Source organism: Suricata suricatta, chromosome 17 (assembly GCF_006229205.1).
Source record: "Suricata suricatta isolate VVHF042 chromosome 17, meerkat_22Aug2017_6uvM2_HiC, whole genome shotgun sequence".
NCBI classification, from domain to species: domain Eukaryota; kingdom Metazoa; phylum Chordata; class Mammalia; order Carnivora; family Herpestidae; genus Suricata; species Suricata suricatta.
The window spans coordinates 36457700-36469016 of record NC_043716.1 but is presented as its reverse complement, the minus strand read 5'-3'; the positions used below and the strand labels follow the sequence as shown (position 1 = coordinate 36469016).

Here is an 11317-nt window from a genome sequence, read left to right as displayed (position 1 = left end):
GCTGGAGGGAGCCTAGAAGGCTGGTGAGGAGTTAACCCCGGGGGATTGTTCAAGACAGAGGAAGTGACATGCATGGCATGTTCTTGGTGCTTTGCAGGCAAAGTGTGCTCTCAAGGTGGTGGTCAGAGAGGGGTCGGCAGAACCAGGTCCCGGGAGGCCTTGAGTCACGTTGAGGAGTTTAGGCTTTGTCCTGAAGTTGGTGTGCAGAAAGTGAAGGGTTGTAGGTAGCAATGGCAAAGTTGCCTTGGTTGCAGTTTGGAGCATAGGTTGGAGGGCCTGCCCTGGAAACAGCTGCAACACTCCAGGTAAGAAATGGGGAGGGGGCGGGTTGCATTAAGCCCCAACAGTGGACTGGGAAAGGAGGCTCCATCTAGCAGTTAGAATCGAGAACTCTCAGAGGGCAATTAGAGGTGGCAGGGGCGGGGGGGGGGCTGGAGGAGGCATCAGGGGGGTGACTCTGGGTGACGATCTTCCCAGACATAGAGGAAGCAGGGGGAAGAACAGGGTTAGAGGTGGAAATGATGTCTAGCTTTGGACCAGGTGGGTTTATGGTGCCTGCTGGAGGACACCCAAGAGGGGAAGAGCCAAAAACAGCTGAGTCCTTGGTCTGGAGAATTGGGGAACTGCAGAGAGCTCCATCTAGGGGTGGAGGCTGATATTTGGAATCAAGGGCAGGGATGATTAACTTCAGTTTGCAAATAAAGCTCACTGGGGCTCAGCAGCGTGTCCATAGCTGTACAGGTACACAGCAGGCACTTGAAGTCAGATCTTTGGGGTTCAAGTTCTGTGGTGCCTGTGAGCCCCAAGTGAGTGCTCATCCCTCTGCCCCAGCTTCTGCAAGGGGAGGAGGAAGCAGGTGTCTGAGTATGTTTATTTTCTCTTCATGTGCCTGCTGCCTAAAATTGCCTTTGCCCGGAACTTGCAGGCGGGGGCATTTCTAGGTGGCTTGGAGATAGTGAGAGATGAAGAAAGAGAGATTCTTGTCTTTAGGTTACCACAAGCCCTCAACCGATGTACATTCAGCACGGTGGTGGCTGTCAGCATGTGTGGATTTCAACAACCATGAAGTCAGCTGGGGTGAGGTCGAGAGAGCCTGGTGCTACCACCATGGCCACCTCAGGGAGTGGAGAATTGAGGTGCTGGGGACCCCTCCTGCCTGGGACCCTTCATCTCCTTCATTGACCAGTAGCTTCTGTCCACACTGAGTCCTGGGTGTGGCTGCAGGTTTCCACCTTCCCAAAAATCAAGGGAGCTGAGCTGGGACCTCCATGGCCCTGGAGCAAGGGGTGTTCCAGCCGGTACCCTAGAGGAAAATCTTGTCTTAGCTCTAATAATCACATCCTCAGAAAAGTGAGTCATGACTCCTTTCTAAGTCAGGCCTTCCTACCTCCTGTCTCTGAGGGCTTCGTTTTGTTTTTGTTCCTTGGTGTGTATATTTCTCTCTCCCACTAGACCGTGAGCTCCAAAAGAGCCAGACTGGGTCTGGCATGTGTCCTAACTCCTGACTCGTATTTGTCAAGTAAGTGAATGAATGAATGCCCCCTAAGGCCAAGGCCCTAGGCTCACAGCAGAAGCAGCCCTTGTCTGTTTACTGAATGTGTTCCAGTTAGCAGAACGTCACTTTCAATTCTGCAATTTGGTGGTGGTAGTGGGGGGGGGGCGAGGAGCAGGATGCACTGAGAGGTTCTTTCCCCCTCCCCCGCCGGAAACAGATGGTAAAAGGACTTAAAATATTGCTGCTTCCCCCAGCACCCTTCTGTGTCCCCCCCCCCCTCACTACCCACTCCGCCCCCGCCATCACACTCGGCGCTCCGTTCCTGGGGCTGAAATGGGCTCTGGTAGTCAATTCTCCTTCCTTCTAACTCCAGGCACCAAGGCGGGGTGGGATGAAAATTCCTTATTTAGCCAGCTGTCTTCCCTCTTCTCTCCATGAACTTCCAGCCTTCCTCATTCCTCTTCAACTTGTGCTCACACCTCTTTTTAAATATCCAAAACACCATCTCTCAAACTATAGCATAACTCACTGAACTTCAATAGCAACACGCTTTTAACTGTGTGCCAGGCATGAGACCAGGCTGGGATTGGGGAGGAGAACACAGGCAGACAAGACATGAACCCCACCCTCTAGGTCTCACAGTTGATCGGCACAAAAACAGGCCAGTCTACAATCTCAGGCTGAAGAGAAGCCCCGTTTGTCTGGAGAACCAGGCCAGGGCTTGGGAAGTAGGCGGCTATTTTATGGAAGGCAGCTAATAAATTTTAGGAGTCCATCTTTCTAGGAGGGTGAAAGCATTCAGGCAGAGGAAACAACGAAGCAAAAGCTGAGTTGGGAGGGGCTGGGCATATGCTGGCAGCGAGATGCAGGACGTGGGACATCAGCTGCAAAGGCAGGCAAGGGCTGTCCACAGAGGCTCTTGGATGTCAGGTGAGGAGACTGAGCTGAAGCCAGTGGGCAATAGGGCATCATCTGGGCTGTGTTTTATGAAGCTGAAGAGGGCTGTGCTGAGGCAGAGGGAGGCAGAGGCGGGGAGACAAGTTAGAGGTTGCTCCCCTAGTGAAGGCGAGCACTGATGGGCTGTAGGGCAGTGGCCGTGGGGCAGAAGGAGCCTCAACTAACTGCCCCCTCTGCCAAGGTTAGTTTGCCTTCTTCACCTCTCCTTTTGTTTTCTGGTTTTTCCCAGTTTAAGCAAAGAAGGACATTCATAACAACACAAGTCTCTTCCTTCCTCATCCTTCTCCAGCCTGGATCTCCCTTGGCCTGGGGTCTCTTCTGCTGGCTCTTAGAATCTGGTGCCCCTTTATATGGCCTCTAGTTGTGAGATCTCTCTTTATGCTCCATCTCTATCTTCAGATGTCCACCCCCCCCCTCCCGGATCTGGGAGCTGTGCCTGAGCAGTTGGTTTGCCAATGAATCATAGAAGCAGTACTGATTTATTTCTACAAGTTGCCTATCACCAAGGGACTTGGGAGACCCTGCCCTTCCCTAAAGGAACCACAAGACCCACACTAGTGAAACCACTAGAGATCTGTTGAGAGCTGGAATATTCTCCCAGCTCAGAGAGGATCAGTGAGCCCTCTGTTTCACATAGCTGGCAGGGCCACGAAGTAGGGTTGTGCCTCAGTCTAGTGCCCCAGACATGACACTTGGAGAAGGGAGAGCTGGGGGCTGGTAGTGGGTCACTGTGGTGAGCATCCTTGATATGCAGTGGGGGTGCAGTTCACCCAGAGAACCTCTGGAGTTTTCTCAGGGCCAAGGAGAGGAGGTGGAGTCTGGACCTCATTTTCCTTGACCTCCAGGGCTCTAGACAGGTAGCTTGTTCATCAGCATCATGATATCCATAGCCGGGGGGCCAGCGTCCCAGGGGATTCCCAGGCCCCGTAGGTGACTTGTGGGACTTCCTGACCTCATAGGCAAAACTTGCCACCCCCCCGGGGGGCGGGGCTGCAAGCATCCTGGCTCGACCCGGGTCCCCTATGGTCGCTGAGTCTTGGCCCGCCTCCGGCCTCGGACCGCTATGGGACTACTGATCGGCAAGCTGATGAGCATCTTCGGGAACCAGGGTAAAGGGCGCACAGTGCATTCAAGCGACCGCTTTGATCCGGCTTCCACCTGGGGCTCCCCCTGAGCTGGGGTCGGGGCGGATGCGCCTGGGGACCTCGGGCTCCGAGGTCCTGCGTGGTACTTCTTGCAGGCTCCGCGGTCTCGCCTGGCCCCTCCCCGCCTGCTCTTAGAGGGTCGCGCGCTCCGGTGCACTCCGGGTCGCAGGGTTGGGCAAGCCTCCTTCCTCCTGGCTAAAAGCCGCCGCCGGTCTCCTGCGATTGTGGCTTCGCGCTCGGCTCTTTCCCCAGACCCCTTCTCTTGCAAGCCCAGGGTGCCGCTGACCTTTCGGACAACCGCTTTTCTGGAAATACGGGGCGAAGGAGGTGGCGCCCAGCTCTCATCTCCACGGTGTGGGAGTGGCGCGGGCGTCCGGGGCTGGGTGCGAAGCAAACCTGTCCAGTTGGTTTTGTGTGGGTGAGAGATGGAGGGGAGCAGAAGTGGTACCGCGGCCAGAGGTCTCCCGGCCGGCTGGAAACACTCGTCTCCGTCTGCGGAAGCCCGCTGGGGCACACAGTCTCTTGGTTATTGAGTTTGGTCCTGACCCTGCCCTTCCCCCTGGATGACTCCAGAGCACAAGGTTATCATCGTGGGACTGGACAATGCGGGAAAGACCACCATTCTCTACCAGCTGTAAGTAACCATCGGATGGAAGGAGGTGGGGGATTGGGTCTTCCCACCAGACTGACAGACATCTGGACCAATCACCGGAGCCCTTCCCTGGGTTCCCGGTTTTTTTCCAGTAGCCAGGAGGAATGGTGAGGGGGGATGCTTGTGGGACTTTCCTGGTACAGTGACCCTTCAGATCTGTGGCCCCTCGCCTGGGATTCGAATCCTGCCGGGTATAGGCAACCCTGGCGCGCCCCGCCATATACCCACCTGAACCTACCAGACCCGGTTGCAGCCCTGAAGCTGTCAGAAGCGGACTTCTCTTCCCGCCTCCCTGCTCTTCGCTCCCCCTAGCGGCGGCCCCTCCTTTCTGACTCCCGCACCTCACCTTTGCCTCTTAACTTTGTCCCTTTTTCACAAAGGGGAGGGCCGGTTTGGAGTCCGAGCTCCGTAGCTCGCGATCCAGCCGAGGCGGATGCGAGTGCTGAGTGATCATCCATCGGAGCTTTTTCCAACATGCACTCTCCGGAGGGCATCTTTCCCCTTTGGAGCCTCCAGAATATTTACTTAGGAAGATTCTCCCCTGAAAAAGTCGTGTATGTAAATGGTTATTTGAAACCAGAAGAAAAGAGAAAGTCAAACACTACTCGCGCATACAGTGAAAAGTAAGCTTTTCACTCCCTACATATAAAACCGTGTTTTCTATGTGAAAGCACCTCTCTGATGGCCTTCACTTGTATCTGTCTCCTTTTCCCAATCCCTTGCTACTCAAAAGGTGGTCCACAGACCAACAGACCAACTGGGAGCTTGTGAGAAATGCAACTGGGCCCCTGCCTAGACTCCTTGGATTAGAATCTGCATATTAACAAGACTCCCAGGCGATTCAACCGCATGTTAAAGTTTGGGGATACAGCTCTAATTAGACTCCCCGTCTCTCGGGTCTGCACCAGGACAAGACTTGGTCTTACTCCTGCCTGCGCCCCCTGCGTCCAGAGGCTTGGTCAACCCGGGCTGAGTTGTTCTGAGCTTATTTCAGCCTGACTTGGGAGCAGAGGGAAGAGAATGGGCTGAGCTCTTGGTGTCTTCTCCTCCCTCCCCAGCCTGATGAACGAGGTGGTCCACACAGCTCCCACCATCGGTAGCAACGTGGAAGAGATTGTTCTGCAAAAGACACACTTCCTCATGTGGGACATAGGGGGACAGGAGGCGCTGCGCTCTGCCTGGAACGCGTACTACTCCAACACTGAGGTGAGGAGAAGTGTTGGGGCCAGAAGGGGCCTTCAAGGCAGCTGTGTGATGTGAGCCAGTCACTTAGCCTCTCTGAGCCTTGCTTCCCCACTCTGTGAGGTGGAGACTCTAATAATGACTTCCCCCAAATTGTGAAATTTAAATAATAACACAATTAATGCATATGTTTCAAGTCCTTAACGCAGCACAGTGTTCTGTTAACATTTTTGAATACTTCTTGGCAGCTCTGTCTGCTTGCTGGCAGCTTTCTCTGTGATGCACTGCATGGGGTGGGCCCTTGGTCTCCAGGGGCCTTACTTTCTCCCTCTGGCTGCAGTAGAATTTGGTGGGTTCCTTCCTAGAGTGAGGCAAGACAGAGACAGACTGCAGGCGCCAGCACTGCCACTTACCCTCTGTGTGTCGCAGAGCAAGAGCTGTCATCCTGCCGAGTGTGTCTCCTTATTTGTAAATGGGGGTCATAATACTTCCAATTGCATGGGGGACCTACCTGGAGTCGTGAATGCCCAGAGCTTAGCACAGCCCCTGGCACACAGAGGTCGTGCCAGATCCCCCACTGCCTGGATGGAAAAGGGAATTAAAATGGAACCAGGGCAGAGAGAGCTTGAGAACAGACCAAGTCTCTGTGGGGCTTACATCAGGGTGGTGCTGAGGCCAGTCCGGAAGCAAAGTGGGCAGGAGACACGTTCAAGAGAGGGGAAGCCCACCACTCACAGTTCCCCTCTGCCGGCCAGTTCATCATCCTTGTGATTGACAGCACGGACCGGGATCGGCTGCTGACCACGCGGGAGGAGCTGTACAGAATGCTGGCCCATGAGGTAAGGCCCCTGAGGTTGGGAGAGCCTAGCTGTGTGACTTCAGCCTACTCACTTACCCTCTCTGAGCTTCGTTCCTGATCCCCTGGTCTCTGAGACCCTCTGCCCCGGCAGCTTGAAGAGCACTAATGCCCTCAGCATGACTGGTCACAGAAGCCAGAGTTGCTGATTCAGGTCCTGACCCCACTTCTCATTCACTGTGGGACCCCCCATCTCCCGACAGGTCACTTTATTTCTCTTATCCTCAGTTTTCCCAAGTATGAAATGGGGAGGATCACCAAATTACTGCCTCGTGGGATTGTTACAAGGATCCTATGAGCCGCTTGGGAGGCATTCCAGGAGCTGTCGGTGTCAGTGGATGTGGCTGCTTCCACGGGATGTGGCTGCCCTATCCCTGTCCCCCGTGGGCATTGCCTCTCCTGCGGCCTGACGGGGGCGGGGCTCCTCTGTCCACAGGCTCTGCGAGATGCTTCCGTCCTCATCTTTGCCAACAAGCAGGATATGAAGGACTCCATGACCACCGTGGAGATCTCTCAATTCCTCACTCTCAGTGCCATCAAAGACCACCAGTGGCACATACAAGGCTGCTGTGCCCTCACTGGAGAAGGGTTAGTGGCTGCCCCACGCGTGCCTCCAGGGCCCAGCTCAACCAACGGACAGCTGACCATCAGAACCTTCTCCTGCTTCTCTCCTGTCAGGGTCTGGCTCACGCTTAGCTCCTAGGCCAAGTCAGTCAAGCACCCACCACAGCTGAGAGGCTGTGGGTAAGCAGTGAGCAGGGTAGAGCACCGGCTCCTGGGCTTATTCTGAAAGAGAGGCTACACTCCACTGAAGCACAAATATTTTAGGTACAGAGAGGTGCTTTGAATAAAGTGAAATTGGATTAACAGTGATAGATGGGTCCGGGTTGGGTCTGATTCAGCTCTGGTGGTCAGGGACACTCTACTGGGACATGACCTTTGGGTTGCGACCCGAATGGGGAGGAGACAGCCACAGCCATGGGAAGACCTGGGGGCAAGACTTCTAGGCTGAAGTTGCTGAGTCTTTTTGACCTGGCGTTTTCTTACCGTAAAGAGGAGGGTGGTTGGTTATACCTTCTCCTTCAGTGAGTTTATGTTGAGAGTAAGTGGCATCAGTCATTCAACGTTTATTGAGCACCGAGTTTGTGCCAGGCACTTTTTTAGGCACCAGAGAAAGAGCAGCAAACAAACCCTCATGGAGGTTACTTTCCAGCGGGAGGGGGCAGACAAGACACAATAACAATAAGAAAAATATATAGTGAGTTAGAAAGTGATAAGTGCTTGGAAAAGATCAAGTAGGCCAAGGAGATTGAAAGGATATGGGCAAAGGTTGCCATTTTAGATAAGGTGCCAGGGAGAGGCCACTGGGAAAGTAGCTGCTGGGTAAATTCGTGAAGGCTGTGAAGGAGCTAGGTCACGGTCACATAGAAAGGGCCTCGGGGTCAAGCTTGGAAAATTCTTTTCTCTCTCAAGTGAGATCACAGCAGGCTGGGGACCCAGGTGCCTGGAGACTTGAGGCAGGTCAGCCCAAGGAACTACACATTTCCGATAGCGTCCTGGCCACCCTTCTCCCCCACCCCACATCTCCTCTGCTAGACTGTAGACCCCACAGGGCACGTCTGTTTTTTCACCAGGAACCTTAAACCCTAGCACAGTACCGGATGTACTCGTTGATTGAGAGATTGGATGTGACTTTGGTTGTCCCCTCAGTCAGCTCTGGGTAGGGGCTGGGGCCTTGGAGGCCGTCATCCTTGCGGGATATGCTGATCCTTGCCCCGTTCCCTCCTCCTGGCAGGCTGCCCGCGGGGCTCCAGTGGATGCAGTCTCAGACCACTGCCAACTGATGTCCCAGGCAGCGGCCATCCAGATATCTGGGGTTTTGCTTGGATTATGAGGGTGGAAAACCCAAGTGACTATTACTTTTCTACGATTCTCTGATGGGAGCTGGGTCAGCTATGGACGGTGACGTGAGACTGTACAGTCCCCCCAACCCTGTGAGCTGGCCTGCATGTCCTGGATTGTGCAGACAGGACAGCAGAAAGGCTGCCCTTCACCCCGTGGAAGTAGGTGTCCTTGGACACACCAGGCAAGCTGTTGGACATGTTGAGGGATTAGGATGTGGAGCCCAGTTCCCTCCGCCTACAACCTCTTTGAAGACAGAAATGGGGGGTGGAGTAAGAGACCCCTGGAATTGCTCTTTATTTCCTAGATCTGCATCCCCTGCCCCCTGGCTCCTACCCCAGCTCTCCCTCTGCCATCTTTGAGCAAAGGAGATTGAAGGTGTGGGCTTGGGGGAAGGAGGGCAAAGCCAAAAACTGGTAGGAAGGGTGAGGGAGGAGGGCTGGACACCCCAGACTGGGGCAGTCCCTTGCATGGCGGGGAGTTCCACTCCTCCCAGTCCTCTCTGTTTCCGCAGATACTGGCTCTGACCACAGCTTTTGAGCGTTCAGCCAATGAAGGGCCATTCCCAGCCCTTCCAATGTGAATCCCGCTCTTCCCAAACTTCCCCGTTTCCTACAGGGTGCCCATCTTGATGGTCTTTTGTAATGATTTTTTCCCACATTGCTTTAGAATTTTTATAAAAGTGTAATAAATACCAGCAAAAGCTGCTCACCTGTTATTTCTGCCTGCTCCTCCTACCTGTGTTTCAAACTGGCTTTTGGTTTTTGTACAGGGCTATCAGGTAGGGGGAAGTCTTCCTTGGAAATGGAGGGGGTGGTGCCTTAAGATCCATCTGTCCAGAGGACTGGCTGACTCTTTGGTCCTGGGCTCCACTGTCCTCTGCCAGGTAACTGACACGTGGCTTGCCAGGACTGGGAGCTTTCCCCTGTCCCTGGGTCTAGGGGTGGGAGTGACTTGATGCTGACTCATGGAGGAGGGGAGTAGAGGCCCTTAAGGATTAGAAAAGCCCAGGAGTCCTGTCTAGGAAGAGTGGGGACAGGATGGAAACCCAGGCTGAGCGTTTGTATACAAGGAACAGTGCTCCTGCCCCATAAGACCTGGGATGGTCCTGGGGTCCGTGGGTCTCTCTCCTTCCCAAGTCAGGCAGTGGACATCTTGGGGACAGTCTGGATACGGTTACAGAGAGCCCAGGATTCCTTAACGCTGTAGTTTTCCTGAGGAAAGAACTCAGCAATCCTAGCCATCCCCATTCAGATTCTTTGTTCTTTTCATTAGATCGTTCTGGGGCAGCTTTCAGATAAAAGCTAATTTAATATTTCCTTATACTACAGAAATTTATTTTAATAAAGAGTAACGTATGCGTTGGGGGTATAGCTCAGTGGTAGAGCATTTGACTGCAGATCAAGAGGTCCCCGGTTCAAATCCGGGTGCCCCCTCTCTGTGCCAGACTTTTCGTGTTTTCTTTGTCTTACAGTTTCCACCTCTCAAAATGGCCTAGCGCGGCAGAGGGGACCCAACCCAGGGCCCTACTGTACCTCCTTTTGCCGGTAAGCGAGAATAGAGTCCCGGCCCCGCGGATTCACGCACTCAGCTCGCGAGTGCCGACTAGTGGGATGCAGTGCGAGGGCAAGGAGCTCCGGGTTAACCCCAGGGGGACAGTACAGACGGGCCCCCTTGGGTAGTGCTACGGCTGACGCGGGGGTACCCCCAGGTCTGCCTGGCCAGTGACCCGAAGGCTCTTCCCAGGGAAGAAGGCCGAGTATCAAAGGGCCAGGCTTGGACTAGGAAAAGGAAGACCCAGAGAAGCGCGCCTGAGCGCGCAGGACGGAAAGAGGGTCTCCAAGAAGCAATAAAGGAACTCAAGCAGGGCAGGAAACGGGGAACCCGGCACAAGAGAACGTCCTCGAATAGAGGGCTCTCGAATGATCTTGAGGGATTTCTCTTCCCACATTCCCAAACTGCATGTTTCTTACACTATCAGTAGAAATCCTTAGCTCAGAGTTTCGGTGAACAAGTTCCGTGTCCATGAGAGTAATCTTTTGAAATCGATATCCTTCACAATTTTTTGGAACTCACTTTTTCTCGTAGTCATCAAAGCGCCTGCGCAGAAGTAGAACTAAGGGACTACCGCACGAGCACGTCAGCAGAGGGGGTATAGCTCAGTGGTAGAGCATTTGACTGCAGATCAAGAGGTCCCCGGTTCAAATCCGGGTGCCCCCTTGCTAGCCGTTTTCCTGGGCCACACGGTCCTTGTGTCCACGTGCGCGTTTATTTAAAAGCTTTTTTTGCTACTTCTACAATTTTATGTAGACATTTCGTTTGTCATTCCTCTTTTGGGCAGGCGACAATAGGTGCAAGAAAGACGAGAGAGCACAAGAAACGGGAATTCTCAAGCTATGGTTCTTAAAATGTGGTACCCGGACCAGCACCACCACCTGGGAGCGTGTTGGAAATGCAGATTCTCGGCTTCTTCCGAGAACGATTGAATTAGAAACTTGGGGGTGGCGTCCAGAAATTTGTATTTTAAGCCCTCCAGGTGATTCTGATGTACACTCAAGATCCTGGGGCTTACGTTAAATTTTTTTTAGGTCACTCGCGTCTAATTATTCCCAAACTGCTGTTTTCCGCCTGAGCCCTTAAAAGAAACCTTGTAAGACAGACCGTGGCTCGCCATATGGCCACTAGAGGGCAGCAAGAAGCCGCAGCTGGAGGCGGAGGCCTATTCCCATTTGAGAGTAGGCAAAATTGGGATTTGAATTAGACAACGAGAAGAACTTATAGACAGGCCTTGCCTTTTCCCATTGTAAGGGATTAAAGAGTTCAGGGCTGGAGGAGGTTGTTTCTGGGACCCTGAATCCAGAGGAAGGAGGAACTGGGATTCTGAGAGATTAGGGGATCTTCAGTTCTCATTTCCTTCTCAGGTCCTTTGTTTGGCCTCAGAGGCAGGGAAACCCCCCTCCCCCCCTTTCCAGCCCACGCTGTTCCTTCTCCTGTCCCCACGCATATCCCTCTTCTGGGGAATTCCCCCATGGGCACTCAGCGTCCTTATCCTACAGGTCGGCCATTGCCAGTCCCTAGGCCCCAGGAGGAACCAGAAGCCCCATACCTCTCACTCTCCCACCCCCCAG

General features: G+C 53.7%; 1 protein-coding gene and 2 non-coding genes across 6 annotated transcripts; all 3 read left to right on the top strand.

The window, feature by feature from the left end:
* The first annotated feature begins 7 nt into the window (after positions 1 to 7).
* On the top strand, positions 8 to 10885 carry ARL5C (ADP ribosylation factor like GTPase 5C). Of its 4 annotated transcripts, none has more exons than XR_003904451.1 (8): positions 8 to 305; positions 991 to 3561; positions 4171 to 4231; positions 5308 to 5455; positions 6187 to 6270; positions 6724 to 6875; positions 8962 to 9075; positions 9664 to 9738. XR_003904451.1 is itself a non-coding variant. In XM_029927554.1 (8 exons), exons 2-8 carry the CDS (start codon positions 3516 to 3518, stop codon positions 10594 to 10596), a joined length of 630 nt encoding a protein of 209 aa, XP_029783414.1. In that variant the 5' UTR covers positions 8 to 305; positions 991 to 3515; the 3' UTR covers positions 10597 to 10885. The 4 variants fall into 4 exon arrangements, 3 of the variants coding, with proteins under 3 accessions (XP_029783414.1, XP_029783416.1, XP_029783415.1); XM_029927554.1 differs by lacking the exon at positions 8962 to 9075 and adding an exon at positions 10531 to 10885 and having other exon boundaries at positions 9664 to 9736; XM_029927556.1 differs by lacking the exon at positions 9664 to 9738 and having other exon boundaries at positions 8962 to 9582.
* Positions 9554 to 9625, top strand: TRNAC-GCA. Its single transcript has one exon. It is a non-coding gene; the product is annotated as a tRNA-Cys (tRNA).
* Positions 10338 to 10409, top strand: TRNAC-GCA. Its single transcript has one exon. It is a non-coding gene; the product is annotated as a tRNA-Cys (tRNA).
* Positions 10886 to 11317: the final 432 nt, after the last annotated feature.